This window comes from Leucopleurus acutus (genome assembly GCF_964270905.1).
Source record: "Leucopleurus acutus genome assembly, chromosome: X".
NCBI lineage: Eukaryota > Metazoa > Chordata > Mammalia > Artiodactyla > Delphinidae > Leucopleurus > Leucopleurus acutus.
Genome location: NC_139148.1, coordinates 73,320,940 through 73,335,730, shown reverse-complemented (window position 1 = coordinate 73,335,730; position 14,791 = coordinate 73,320,940). Strand labels below are relative to the sequence as shown.

Genomic DNA, 14,791 nt, shown 5'->3' with positions numbered 1-14,791 from the left:
CAAACTATCAAAAATTAAATAAAAAGAAAAAATATTAAAAGCAGCAAGGGATAAATAAAAAATAACAGATAAGAGTATCCCCATAAGGTTAACAGCTGATCTTTCAGCAGAAACTCTGCAAGCCAGAAGGGAGTGGCAGCACATATTTAAAGTGATGAAGGAGAAAAACCTACAAACAAGATTGCTCTACCCAGCAAGGATCTCATTCAGATTTGATGGAGAAATTAAAAGCTGTAAAGATAGGCAAAAGCTAAGAGAATTCACCACCAAACCAGCTTTACAACAAATGCTAAAGGAACTCCTCTAGGCAGGAAACACAAGAGAAGGAAAAGACCTACAATAATAAACCCAAGACAGTTAAGAAAATGGTAATAGTAACATGCATATCGATAATTACGTTAAATGTAAATTGATTAAATGCTCCAATCAAAAGACACAGACTGGCTGAATGGATACAAAAACAAGACCCATATATATGCAGTCTACAAGAGACCCATTTCAGACCTAGAGACACATACAGACTGAAAGTGAGGGGATGGAAAAAGATATTCCATGCAAATGGAAATCAAAAGAAAGCTGGAGCAGCAATTCTCACAGACAAAATAGACATTAAAACAAAGACTATTACAAGAGACAGTGATGGACCCTACATAATGATCAAGGCCAAGAAGAAGATGTAACAATTGTAAATACTTATGCACCCAAGATAGGAGCACCTCAATATATAAGGCAAATACTAACAGCCATAAAAGGGGAAATCGACAGTTAAACAGTCATAGTAGGCAACTTTAACACCCCACTTTCACCAATGGACAGATCAACCAAAATGAAATTAAATAAGGAAACACAAGCTTTAATGATACATTAAACATGATGAACTTAATTGATATTTATAGGACATTCCATCCAAAAGCAACAGAATACACATTCTTCTCAAGTGCTCATGGAACACTCTCCAGGATAGATCATATCTTTGGTCACAAATCAAGCCTTGGTAAATTTAAGAAATTTGAAATCGTATAAAGTATCTTTTCCAACCACAATGCTATGAGACTAGACATCAATTACAGGAAAAAATCTGTAAGAAATACAAACACATGGAGGCTAAACAACACACTACTTAACAACGAAGAGATCAATGAAGAAATCAAAGAGGAAATCAAAAAATACCTAGAAACAAATGACAATGAAAACACAATGACCCATAAACTATGTGATGCAGCAAAAGCAGTTCTAAGAGGGAAGTTTATAGCTATACAAGCCTACCTTAAGAAACAAGAAATATCTCAAATAAACAGCCTAACTTTACACCTAAAGGAATTAGAGAAAGAAGAACAGAAAAAAACCAAAGTTAGCAGAAAGAAAGAAATCATAAAAACAGACCAGAAATAAATGAAAAAGAAATGAAGGAAACAATAGCAAATATCAATAAAACTAAAAGCTGGTTCTTTGAGAAGATAAACAAAATTGATAAACCATTAGCAGACTCATCAAGAAAAAAGGGAGAAGACTCACATCAATAGAATTAGAAGTGAAAAGGGAGAAGTAACAACTGACACTGCAGAAATACAAAGGATCATGAGAGACTACTACAAGCAACTGTATGCCAATAAAATGGACAATCTGCAAGAAATGGACAAATTCTTAGAAATGCACAACCTTCCGAGAATGAACGAGGAAGAAACAGAAAATATGAACAGACCAATGACAATCACTGAAATTGAAACTGTGATTAAAAATCTTCCAACAAACATAAGACCAGGACCAGATGGCTTCACAGGCGAATTCTATCAAACATTTAGAGGAGAGCTAACACCCATCCTTCTCAAACTCTTCCAAAATATAGCAGAGGGAGGAACACTCCCAAACTCTTTCTACGAGGGCACCATCACTCTGATATCAAAACCAGACAAAGATGTCACAAAGAAAGAAAACTGCAGGCCAATATCACAGATGAACATTGATGCAAAAATCCTCAACAGAATACTAGTAAACATAATCCAAAAGCACATTGGAAGGATCATACACCATGATCAAGAGGGGTTTATTCAAGGAATTCAAGGATTCTTCAGTATACGCAAATCAATGTGATACACAATATTAATAAATTGAAGGAGAAAAACCACAGGATCATTTCAATAGGTGCAGAGACAGCTTTCGACAGAATTCAACACCCATTTATGATAAAAACCCTCCAGAAAGTAGGCCTAGAGGGAACTTTCCTCAACATAATCAAGGTCATATAGGACAAACCCACAGCCAACATTGTCCTCAATGGTGAAAAACTGAAACCATTTCCAGTAAGATCAGGAACAAGACAAGGTTGCCCACTCTCACCAGTATTATTCAACGTAGTTTTGGAAGTTTTAGCCACAGCAATCCGAGAAGAAAAGGAAATAAAAGGAATCCAAATTGGAAAAGAAGAAGTAAAGCTGTCACTGTTTGCAGATGACATGATACTATACACAGAGAATCCTAAAGATGCTACCAGAAAACTACTAGAGCTAATTATTGAATTTGGTAAAGTAGCAGGATACAAAATTAATGCACAGAAATCTTTTGCATTCCTACACACTAATGATGAAAAATCTGAAAGTGAAACTAAGAAAACACTCCCAGTTACCATGGCAACAAAAGGAATAAAATATCTAGGAATAAACCTACCTAAGGAGACAAAGGACCTGTATGCAGAAAATTATAAGACACTGATGAAAGAAATTAAAGATGATACAAATAGAGGGAGAGATATATTATGTTGTTGGATTGGATGAATCAATGTTTTGAAAATGACTATTCTACAGAAAGCAATCTACAGATTCAACGCAATGCCTATCAAACAATTACTGGCATTTTTCACATAAATAGAACAAAAAATTTCACAATATGTCTGGAAACACAAAAGCCCCCGTATAGCCAAAGCAATCTTGAGAAAGAAAAATGGAGCTGGAGGAATACAGCTCCCTGACTTCAGACTGTACTACAAAGCTACAGTCATGAAGACAGTATGGTACTGGCACAAAAACAGAAAGATAGATCAATGGAACAGGATAGAAAGCTCAGAGATAAACACACGCACATATGGTCACCTTATCTTTGGTAAAGGAGGCAAGAATATACAGTGGAGAAAAGACAGCCTCTTCAATAAGTGGTGCTGGGAAAACTGGACAGCTACATGTAAAAGAATAAAATTAGAACACTCCCTAACACCATACACAAAAATAAACTCAAAATGGATTAAAGATCTATCTGTAAGGCCAAGCACCATCAAACTCTTAGAGGAAAACGCACACAAAACACTCTATGACATAAATCTCAGCAAGATCCTTTTTTACCTACCTCCTAGAGAAATGGAAATAAAAACAAAAATAAACAAATGGGACCTAATGAAACTTCAAAGCTTTTTCACAGCAAAGGAAACCATAAACAAGACAAAAAGAAAACCCTCAGAATGGGAGAAAATATTTGCAAATGAAGCAACTGACAAAGGTTTAATCTCCAAAATTTACAAGCAGCTCATGCAGTTCAATAACAAAAACCAAAAACCCAATCCAAAAATGGGCAGAAGACATAAATAGACATTTCTCCAAAGAAGATATACAGACTGCCAACAAACACATGAAAGAATGCTCAACATCATTAATCATTAGAGAAATGCAAATCAAAGCTACAATGAGATATCATCTCACACTGGTCAGAATGGCCATCATCAAAAAATCTAGAAACAATAAATGCTGGAGAGGGTGTGGAGAAAAGGGAACCCTCTTGCACTGTTGGTGGGAATGTAAACTGATACAGGCACTGTGGAGAACAGTATGGAGGTTCCTTGAAAAACTAAAAATAGAACTATCATATGACCCAGCAATCCCACTACTGGGCATATATCCTGAGAAAACCATAATTCAAAAAGAGTCATGTACCAAAATGTTCATTGCAGCTCTATTTACAATAGTCAGGACATGGAAGCAACCTAAGTGTCCATCAACAGATGAATCGATAAAGAAGATTTGGCACATATATACCATGGCATATTACTCAGCCATAAAAAGGAATGAATCTGAGTTATTTGTTGTGAGGTGGATGGACACAGAGACTGTCATACAGAGTGAAGTAAGTCAGGAAGAGAAAAACAAATAGCGTGTACTAACACATATATATGGAATCTAAAAAAGGAAAGGAATAAAAAGTTCAGAAGAACCTATGGGCAAGATCGGAATACAGATGCAGACCTACTTGAGAATGGACTTGAGGATATGGGGAGGGGGATGGTAAGCTCGGACAAAGTGAGAGATTGGCATGGACATATATACACTACCAAACGTAAAATTGATAGGTAGAGGGGGGCAGCCACATGGCACAGGGTGATCAGCTCGTTGCTTTGTGACCACCTGGAGGGATGGGATGGGGAGTGTGGGAGGGAGGGAGATGCAAGAGGGCAGAGATATGGGGACATGTGTGTATGTGTAACTGATTGACTTTGTTGTAGAGCAGAAACTGACACACCATTGTAAAGTAGGTATACTCTAATAAAGATATTAAAAAGAGTTATAATAAATGATGGTCATAGAATGCTGAACATTCATCATTAGTAGGTACTCTACAATATACGCAACTACTGTCTTTCACAAGTGATTTGTATGCTTATCAAGATTAAGTTGCATTTGTTTCCAGATCTCTAATCAGCTTTACTATAATTAAACAGTTTAAATGTAACATAACAGGATGAAATATAAGTGTAAAGAGAATTGTTCTGTTTACAAAAATTAAGTATTTTGTAAAGACTCAAAAGTGAATTAGTAAAAAAAAAAAACTACTGTCAAATTAGAGGTGCTCAAGATAACTGTAAAAGGCTAGGAGAAATAAAAAATTAAACAGGATTCTGCACTCATATTATTTAAAAAATGTTTTTAAGTGTTGATTTGATGTTTGGGACTTCCCTGGCAGTCCAGTGGTTAAGACTCCTTGCTTCCACTGCAGGCGGTGCAAGTTAGATCCCTGGTCAGTGCAACTAAATCCCGCGTGCTGCGTGGGTGTGGCCCCCCCAGCCAAAAAAAGGCATTCATCAGATTTTAAAGAAACCTCTAAACTGCAAACAGTAGAAGACATATTACAGATATGGATAATTATAAGAAAGATGTTATGGACCTTTAACTAGGAGACTCATACTCATAGAAAAGTCCTACTTCAAAAGACAGAAAAATGAACACACATTATGTTTTAAATTGAAATAAAATATTTAAGATACATATTTATGATTTTTAAAAAACTTCTTGCTTTAACATTTTCAATTAATTGTTAACTACTGGTCCTGATAATATCAAATTAGAAGGCTCCTATTGTATACTTACAAGTTTTTATATAGTTTTGGGCAGGGGAGTCACAGATTCTCTTAAGTCTATCATGGATCTCAGGATAAGAACCCATGTTTTCTCTTTCTCTCTCTCTCTCTCTCTCTCTCTCTCTCTCTCTCTCTATATATATATATATATATATATACATACACACATATGTATATATATTACAATTCACCAGATATTACATGTGATGCTGTTATATGACAGTCAAAGGAAAGCAAAGGTCTCAACTCTAGGAATTTAAGTAAAAATCATTATTTAACTACAGAAGAACTTTTAGGAACTCACATTAATATCTTTTACCATAGAATTTTTTATTTGGAGTCCTGCAATTCTTTTGTTTTTATTTTCCTTCTGTTAAAGTAAAATTAAACTTCATACTTTATTTTTAAAATTAAAAATAAGATGCATACTATACTATGATCCTGTTCTTACGAAACTGTATCTATTCATCCATCTATCTTTCTATGTCTATGTATGCATGAAGAAATGTCCAGAATAGCATTCTATCAAATTTTAACACATATTTTTCTGGATGAAAAATTTCAGGTGGTTAGTTGGTTTTTTTCTTATTCTGTTTTGTAATGCTTAAATTATTTAAGAATAAGTAGGTACCAATTTTATTTTAAAAAACCCCCCACAAAGTCATTATTCTAAACAAACAAAAACAATCAGTGGCAGCATCATGCACTGGGAAGAGAAATGGACAGGGAAGCAAGATGTCTGAAGCTGAATAGAACCCTGGACAAATCAGTCACTGGAACTTCTCTGGGCCACAGTTTCCAAATTGGCAAATGAGAAAATGAGGAAGTTGAACCTAATGATCTCAAAGGTTTCTTTTAGTACTAACATCATATGAACTTAAGTGGCTAATTCCTATGTAAATTCTTAGAAAATATTTTAAAAGATAAGTTTATCATTTTACCCATCAATTACCTCAAGTTTAACTAGATTTAATGAATAATGCTCTCTTCCTTTGCTGTAAGCTTTTATAGCTTGATCATATTAGAAACTACATAGGGCACTATATCCTTGACATTCTCAAAATACTAAATAGGCAGCTTTATCGACATCAATAATTAAAGAGATGAAGTAATGAGAATACAAGTACAGAAAGTCCTGGTAACACCACACAATACTTCAAATGTGAGGGGGAAATGTTAAATGTTGGTAATTAAAGTAGAAGGAATGGAAGAAAAAAACTATATCCCAAAGTTCTCCTTCTCAATCCAAATATGTATTAAAAAATAAAATAACAATACTGACACAAACTCTTCAAATCATTAGGAGAATCTTTGGATTTGTAGGGTAAACTCACAAGAAAATGACAAAACAACTATAATATGGATTTCAAAATTGAGTGTGCATATGTGTGTGTATTTTTTTTAATCCTCAGAAGCCTCTGTTTTCTATCAGTTGGTTATTTCTTGCATTATTTTAAATTGCTGAACTGACAACTGCCAGCAGGTATAATTTTCTGTTAATTAAAAACTGAATTTTACACAGCTCAACAATGGAGCAGTATTTCTCCCCATAAATTCTAATTCATTGTCTCTGAACTTAACCCTCAAATCAGCATTTACTTCCTTGAATAATATTTAAACAAATTCATCCTATTTATTTGTGATAATCATGTAATCAACCATGGCATTTACCACGCTGAGATGCTGATGTGATTTTGCCAACATAAGAGAATACCAACTATATTTCTCTGAAAATTAAATGTTGCAGGTGCTGTATGACATTTAAACATTGTCACACTGAGAGTTTAAACAAGTACTGAAATGAAGCTATTGCTTAAAAAGAACTTACCTTTGCAATTATTACTGATTGAACAGGGTAGCAAACAGTTGCTCCTAAAGTGGCCAGTCCCAGTGGATAAGCAATTCTCTTAAACCTAGAACCTATGACATTCAAACAAACTATTAAACTCCAAACAGATGCTACCAGAGACTTGATGCTTTTATAACTTTCATGCTTTCTTTGTTCCCCTTTAAGCCATCACCCTACGTTAAATTTTCTTTAGGTAATAATACCAATCAAGATGATAGGTAAAATGTCTTTAAGTATTACAGTTCAATTAATACCCCTTAGTTGTCATGTCTAATTTAAGAAAAGTATTCTCAATCTAACATTGATAATTACCTACACAAAGGGGGTTGATGATTTTCTTCTTTTAAAAAACTAGGTATTTTTTCATGTCCTAAGAAACCCACAGTTGTAACCACATTTTTTTCAAGTATCTAATAAAACATGACAATATAGAGAATTAATCAACTACCATTTTTGTGACACCATGTTAAACTGAAATGGACTCTCAGAGATCCTTTTTTGATTAAGTCCTTAGATAACTAAAGGATCCAACTAACTGGTCAGCTAAGGATTTTAAAAGGGACATAATTCCTTCATGTCACTGATTTTGAATACTAAAGTAATAATTTAATAGAGAAGAAGAAATATCATATGATGCCGCTTATATGCAGAATCTTTAAAAAATGTGACAAATGAGCTTATTTACAAAACAGAAACAGACTCACAGACTTGGAGAACAAACTTATGGTTACCGGGGGGGATGGGTAGTGGGGAGAGATAGGGAGTTTGGGATTGACTTGTACACATCACTAATATATTTAAAATGGATAACCAACAAGGACTTACTGTATAGCAGAAGGAACTCTGCTCAATATTCTGTAACAACCTAATTGAGAAAAGAAATTGAAAAAGAATAGATACATGTCTATGTAAAACTGAATCACTTTGTTGTACACCTGAAACTAACACAACATTGTTAATCAACTGTACTCCAATATAAAATAAAAAGTTAAAAAAATTGCAAGTAACTTGCAATAATTCATTCATTTCCAAAAATGCCTTAACTAAGCATCTGAGTCATTTTCAAACTTTTTTTTTTAAATAGCAAAATCCTTTAAAAAAGTCTTTTGAATAGAATCTCACCTGGAACTTCATATATAAAACTTACAGACTTGAAGCTACTCTGGTTAGCCTGAGGGAGTGAAGCTCATTATCAAGCCCTATCTACACCGCTTTTTCCTTATCCCTATACAACCCCTAAACACTTCCATGGAACCCTAGGTTCTATTGAATAGTGTGAAACCCACCACTCTAAGCCATAGCTTAGTTCCAACAGACTGTTGGTTGAAAACAATATGTATTTTAAATGCTTGTCTGGGTAGCCTGGTCTGTAAATGTGATCTGGACAATTAGATGATGGGGTTTCTAATTAGGGTAAGTACTTTTATTTTCTGAAACAGCTCTTACAACCCTTAATTTAAAAATGAGACACCCTATCTGGTATATCAGTAAAGACTATGATGAAAAATACCTGGCAATGTTTGCAGGCAACTTTATAGTTTAGGGTAGGTAAAAACAAGATGTATTTCTCTGTCCAGTTTATTAGTAAGGAGGCCTTCTACAGTCATGTCTACAACAGACAGAGCATTGAGGGAGGTGGGTAGTAGGCTGCTTCAGCCTTTACTGTAGCTTTCCTTTAAATATTGACAGGTTTTTGTGATACTGGGAAAGAGGGTCTAGCTATATTAAAATATGTCTTGCTCACTATTATTCTAGTATCTGTAGTTTGGTTGTTGATTTTACTGACCTAGCATCCTTTAATGTAGGTTTCCTTGACTCAGTCAAATTCCCCTAATTGTGCTGCTCCTAAACTTGGAAGGTGGCAGTTTTTCCTTGATGTGTCATCTTATTTTATTTTTTATTTACTTTTTTGTAGTTGTTATACTTTTTTGAAACCTTTTAACACATTTTTGACCAGAGATATATTATGGCCACAGGTGTCAGTTTCTGCAAAAATCCCCCAGTCAATAATGTGTTAAAATTGAAGTATAGTTAATTTACAATGCTGTGTTAGTTTCAGGTGTACAGCAAAGTGATTCAGTTATATATATTTTCTTTCAGATTCTTTTTCATTATAGGTTATTCCAAGATATTGAATATAGTTCTCTGTGTTATATAGTAGGTCCTTATTGTTTATTTTACATATAGTAGTATCTGTTAATCCCAAACTCCTAATTTACCTCCCTACACCCCCACCTCCGCTATCCCCTTTGGTAACCGTAAGTTTGTTTTCTATGTCTGTAAGTCTGTTTCTGTTTTGTAAATAAGTTCATTTACATAATTTTTTTAGATTCCACATATAAGTGATATCACATGATATTTGTCTTTCTCCGTCTGACTTACTTCACTTAGTATGATAATCTCTAGGTCCATCCATGTTGCTGCAAATGGCATTATTTCATTCTTTTTTATGGCTGAGTAATATTCCATTGCATACATATATACACACACACACACACACACACACACACACACACACACACAATGGAATATTTCTCACACATACATCTTTGTTATTATTTTCAATATTAAAAAGACTTACATTCATCCTCTCTTGATATGAAAGGCCAGTTTACAAGAAAATAAATTTCACTTGGGTTCAATAGCCCTACTCCTGTAAGTAGAAAGGGACTCTAGACACAAGACACTAACTAGCTATGTAATATGTACTATGAAATCATTGAATGATTTCCTTTCTCTGGACCTCTAGCTGTAGCATTATAGGGTTAGACTAAACCAACATCTTTCGTACATTTTTGACCATGACTCATACTAAAGAACAAATTTTACATTATGACCTCTCTCTCTCTCTGTTTCTGTCTCTGACGTTTCTCTCTTTCACACACACACATACACACTCCACTGAAACAGAAGTTTCACAATATTTATCCATACTGAGTACAAAACACTCTGATATTTGCTATTGTCCTCTATTTTATTTTTTAATAAAATGCTTCCTGAGAGTCACCACATTTATTTCACTACCTACTTATAAACTGAGCTCTGTAATTTGAAAAATACTGGGTTAGATTATTCTAGCTCTGACACATGGAGTCATTGTGAATGACCTAAGGAACATTTTCTCTTACAAGTGGATTATGAGTTTCTCACTGAGAAATGAGTAATATGCTTTGGCCGGTTTCATTCAAAATTTAATTCTTTCTCTTATTGTTACATGTGGTGATCCTGATTTTCAATGTCTTTCCTAATGAATAATTTATAACATGTATTCGATTAGAAGTTGCATATAGTGTTAGAATAAAAAATATGATACAAGCTATGATTAATACTAGCTATAGGGAAGATCTATTGGGATAAGATATATGGGCTAGAGTTAGAATGCTGGAATGTTCTTATAATTCAGATGTTTTGTATCTGATTAGGTGTACCTGGGTTAAGGCTACTTTAAGGACTAAAGCTGAGCAAACCAACCATAACATATCTGATGTCAGATTCCAGGTTGGTTCAGAGCTGTGACTTGCAACAACATGTAATTTAATTTGCAGACAATGACTGGCACTGGGGACAGAGGATGAATGGAAGGTGCCCCAGATGGCTACTGACCAGAGAACTGCACCAGCTTAGTAAGGGCTTAGGTGAGGAGTGGAGGCAGTAATCCTACTGAGAGAGATTTCTATACCCAGAGATGGAAGATGGGCAAATACAAAATTCACCATGTGCTTATGAAAGAGTTATTTAGTGATGTGCAGAAAAGAGTTAACATATGCCCAAGACTGCCATTGTTAGAAAGGCATGCTTACAGGACTGGCCATTGGCTGGCATCTGGGAACCTGACTGGTAAGCAGTTCACTACACTAATAGAAAATGTTCCCTGAATCAGAAGAGTGGTACAGTAAGTCTCCTACATACAAACGAGTTCCATTCCGAAAGCGTGTTTGTAAGTCCAATTTGTTTGTTAAGTCCAACAAAGTTAGTCCTAGGTACCCAACTAACACAATCAGCTACACAGTACTGTACTGTAATAGGTTTAAAATACTTTTCACACAAATAATACATAAAAAACAAACACAAAAAATAAAGAAAACATTTTTAATCTTACAGTACAGTACCTCAAGAAGTACAGCAATACAGTACAACAGCTGGCATACAGGGGCTGGCATCGAGTGAACAAGCAAGGAGAGTCACTGACTGGAGGAGCGAGAGGAAATGGGAGATGTAGAGCTGAAGGATCATCAGCAACAGGAGATAGAGGGCAAGCTGCAATTTCACTCATGCCTGACGTTGATGGCATAGGTTCTGGCTCCTTGCTGGATTCATTTCTATCTACCCTCTAAAAGAAACGATCCAGTGATGTCTGGGTAGTAGCTCTTTTCTTCTCGTCACAGATGACACTGTAGCACTGGATTGCATTCTGAACGGCTGCTGCAACCTTTGTGTACCATTCTACATTAGGATCCTGTGCCTCAAAAACTAAGAAAATCCCCTTGCCATTTCCTGCGCCATGAATCTCTTCAGTTCTTCAGTTACTTCTTCCTCTTGTCTCTCTTCATCCTTTCTCTGGGCCTCCAATTCCATTGGGTCTTCATTACTAAGCTCCTCATGTTGCACAGAAAGCAGTTCAATGAAGTCGTCCTCTTGCAGATCTAGCTCCAGCTTCTCGCTGAGGGTCACTAAGTTGCTGAAGACCTCTTTGGACTCCTCATCCACCTTTTCAAATCCACAAAAATTGTGAACAAACTGCGGGCAAAGGTTCTTCCAAACCCCATTCATGGTGATGGCCGTAACCTCACGCCAAGCAAAGTCAATGTTTTTTATGGTCTTGTAGATGTTATAGTCCTTCCAAAATTGTCGCAAGGTTGTTCCTGATTCGTCACTTGCCTTTACTTCCTGACGAAAAGTGTGACGTAAATAATATTTCTTGAAAGTGGCTATAACTCCCTGGTCCATAGGTTGGATGAGCGATGTAGTATTCGGTGGTAGATGCACTACTTTGACATTGGGATGAAAGTCGTCCATGAATGGGGGGTGGCCTGGAGCACTGTCGAGCAGCAAAAGAATGTTGAATGGGATGTCCTTCTCCAAGCAATATTTCCCTACCTCCAGAATAAAGTGGTGGAAAAAGCAGTACTGGAAAATGGCCTCTGTAACCCAAGCTTTGGGGTTACTCTTCCACACAACAGGAAGAGAGCCCTTGGCTGTTTTAAAGGGCTCTTGGGTTCTCTGAATGATAAACTAAGAGAGGCTTCAGCTTCATCTTGCTGGAAGCACTGCCACCAAACAACAGAGTTAGCCTATCCTTTGCTGCTTTATAGCCTGGCATCAACTTTTCTTCCTTGCTGATATAACTTCGGTCTGGCATCCTCTCCCAGTACAGTCCTGTCTCATCCACATTAAAAACCTGCTCGGGTAAATACACGTCTTCATCAATAATTTCCCGAAGCATTTTAGGAAATTCCCAGGCAGCTACCATATCTGCACTCACGGCCTCGCCACTTACTTTTACGTTGTAAATGTTGGCTCTAGCCTTGAACTGATGAAGCCAGCCATGCCTGGCATTAAAAGATGGGCCCTCTGATTCTTTGCTGTATTTCTTCTTCAAGTCTTTATAAAGGCTTTTCCCTTCCCCTTGAACCAGCATTAAGTTAAGTGGGACTTAACGCTGATGCTGATCCTGCATCCACACACTGAGAAGTTTCACCATGTCCTCCATCACTTTTCCACGCTTCTTTGATATTATTGTCCACATCACTGGCACAATAGACTTCCCATGTTCCACGATCTTGTTCTTGTTCTTTACAATCTTGCCGATGATTGAATGATTCATGTTATAAGAAAGAGTGACGTCTACCATCTTTTTGCCTCGCTCTACTCTCTCAATTATTTTCACTTTTGTTTCCATCGTTATCACTTGGTGCTTCTTAGCAACGCCAGACACGTGAACTAACTTACATGATTGGACATGCGAATGCCTGTTTGCATCTCTGAAAGTTTGCAACTTGAAGTTTCATATGTAGGGGACTTACTGTACACTGTGCTTAAACTGTTTGTATAAATAAATTCAGAAATTAATATAATGGCATTAAAAGAAAGATTATATATTTTTAACCCTACCTTTTCTCGCTGAAATGAAGCCTGCCAATCCTGAAACTGTAATCACTCCAATTTTCGGAAGAAAATCTCGAGGTGGATTCTTCAAATAGACATATGCATCTCAAGAAATCATTTGAAAAATAATATAAATAACTTACTATAATTGACATTCTATATAGGTATGATGAAGAAAAGTTAGAGATTTGCTAAGATAATAGCAGATGGTTTAAAACATTCTTCAAAAGAACTACACAAAATAATGATTTGACCAGCAACTTAAAAAGCCAGTTGTTAATAGTTACTTGTTACAAAATAAAATCTTCCTTCCACAGCTGATTTAATGGTATTTGTTTCCTTAATACAGGCGATTATTACACTTTAATGAAATATAATGCTAGAGTGTACACTAGCATTATATGGATTAAGATGGATTACTATAAAGCAAATTCCTCTTTGTGTATGTATTATATTCTTATAATGGAAATGCTTCTGGCCTTATCTGTTCAAACATTGGTAGGATCTAGTAAGAACTGAAATAGATACTTTAGCAGGAAACTTTGAATAACAGTCTAAGGAAACATGCAGCTATCACTCTGCTTGCCACTACTCCCCAGTAAACTCAGAGAAGCCATTGCTCTTGGTTAAAACCAATGAGCAGAATGAGAAGTGAGTCTAGACAAAAAATAGATGGAAAGGGGGCAGAGGTCCAAATTTCTTGGCTTTTTATATATTTAAATGGTTTCTGGTTCCATGCAATCCAAAAAACACACTCTTCTATCATAATTATTTATTTAATTATTAATTATTAATTTAATGGAATTTAATCATATTCTTCAAGGTTGATGAGGAATATAATTTGGACTTAATTGGAATTAATTCCTACACACATTAAATAATGATAATACATACACAGAGGCATTTCAACATCACAGAGGCATTTAAAATTTTAGGTGTCCTTTCTGTCCCCCAATACACATTTATTTTGACAACTGGCTTAGTCTAAAAAATGTTAGGGAGCTATACCTGCTGCCAAACAACATTATCAAACTAACGAGTCAAACACAATTGTTTTCCAAAACTAGCTCAAATATTCTAGGGTGACTAATTGATATCGTGTTTCCTAGCAATCAATAGCAAAATACTATGTATTTTAACATCAAATAGTACTTATTTAAACTAATTAATAACAATGGAGATATATGTTTAATTTATGCTGTATGAGTATACAATATGCGTTTCGTACCTAAAACAGCCAGTTTGAGTCCAGGTGTTGCCACTTACTAGCTATGTGACCTTGGTAATCTACTTAACCCTTCTAAACCCCAGTTTCCTCATCTGTAGAATGGGAGTCATTATAATACCGACATCCAGAAATTTGCTACAAAATAAAATTAGATAAATTATGTAACCTGCTCATCATAATGCCTCAACATATAATTGCTAAATAAATAACAGATACTATTGCTTTGTTATTATTATTATAAACTGCTATATAGAGTATCTTCTGAGTTGGTAAA

The 14,791-nt window shown here is 35.5% G+C and overlaps 1 protein-coding gene and 1 long non-coding RNA gene across 4 annotated transcripts in view; both read right to left on the bottom strand.

The window, feature by feature from the left end:
* LOC309977891 overlaps positions 1 to 14,791 on the bottom strand; it is a 1,160,683-nt gene that overhangs the window by 369,773 nt on the left and 776,119 nt on the right. The gene's annotated exons all lie outside the window — the stretch shown is intronic.
* The window catches only part of APOOL (apolipoprotein O like), a 127,141-nt gene that overhangs the window by 29,576 nt on the left and 82,774 nt on the right, over positions 1 to 14,791 (bottom strand). For all 3 annotated transcript variants that reach the window (XM_082864250.1, XM_082864252.1, XM_082864251.1), the window contains exons 5-6: positions 13,296 to 13,394; positions 7,164 to 7,255 (exon numbers count right to left, since the gene is read on the bottom strand). In XM_082864250.1, coding sequence (XP_082720376.1) covers positions 7,164 to 7,255; positions 13,296 to 13,394 — 191 coding nt within the window. The remainder of the gene's footprint in view (positions 1 to 7,163; positions 7,256 to 13,295; positions 13,395 to 14,791) is intronic.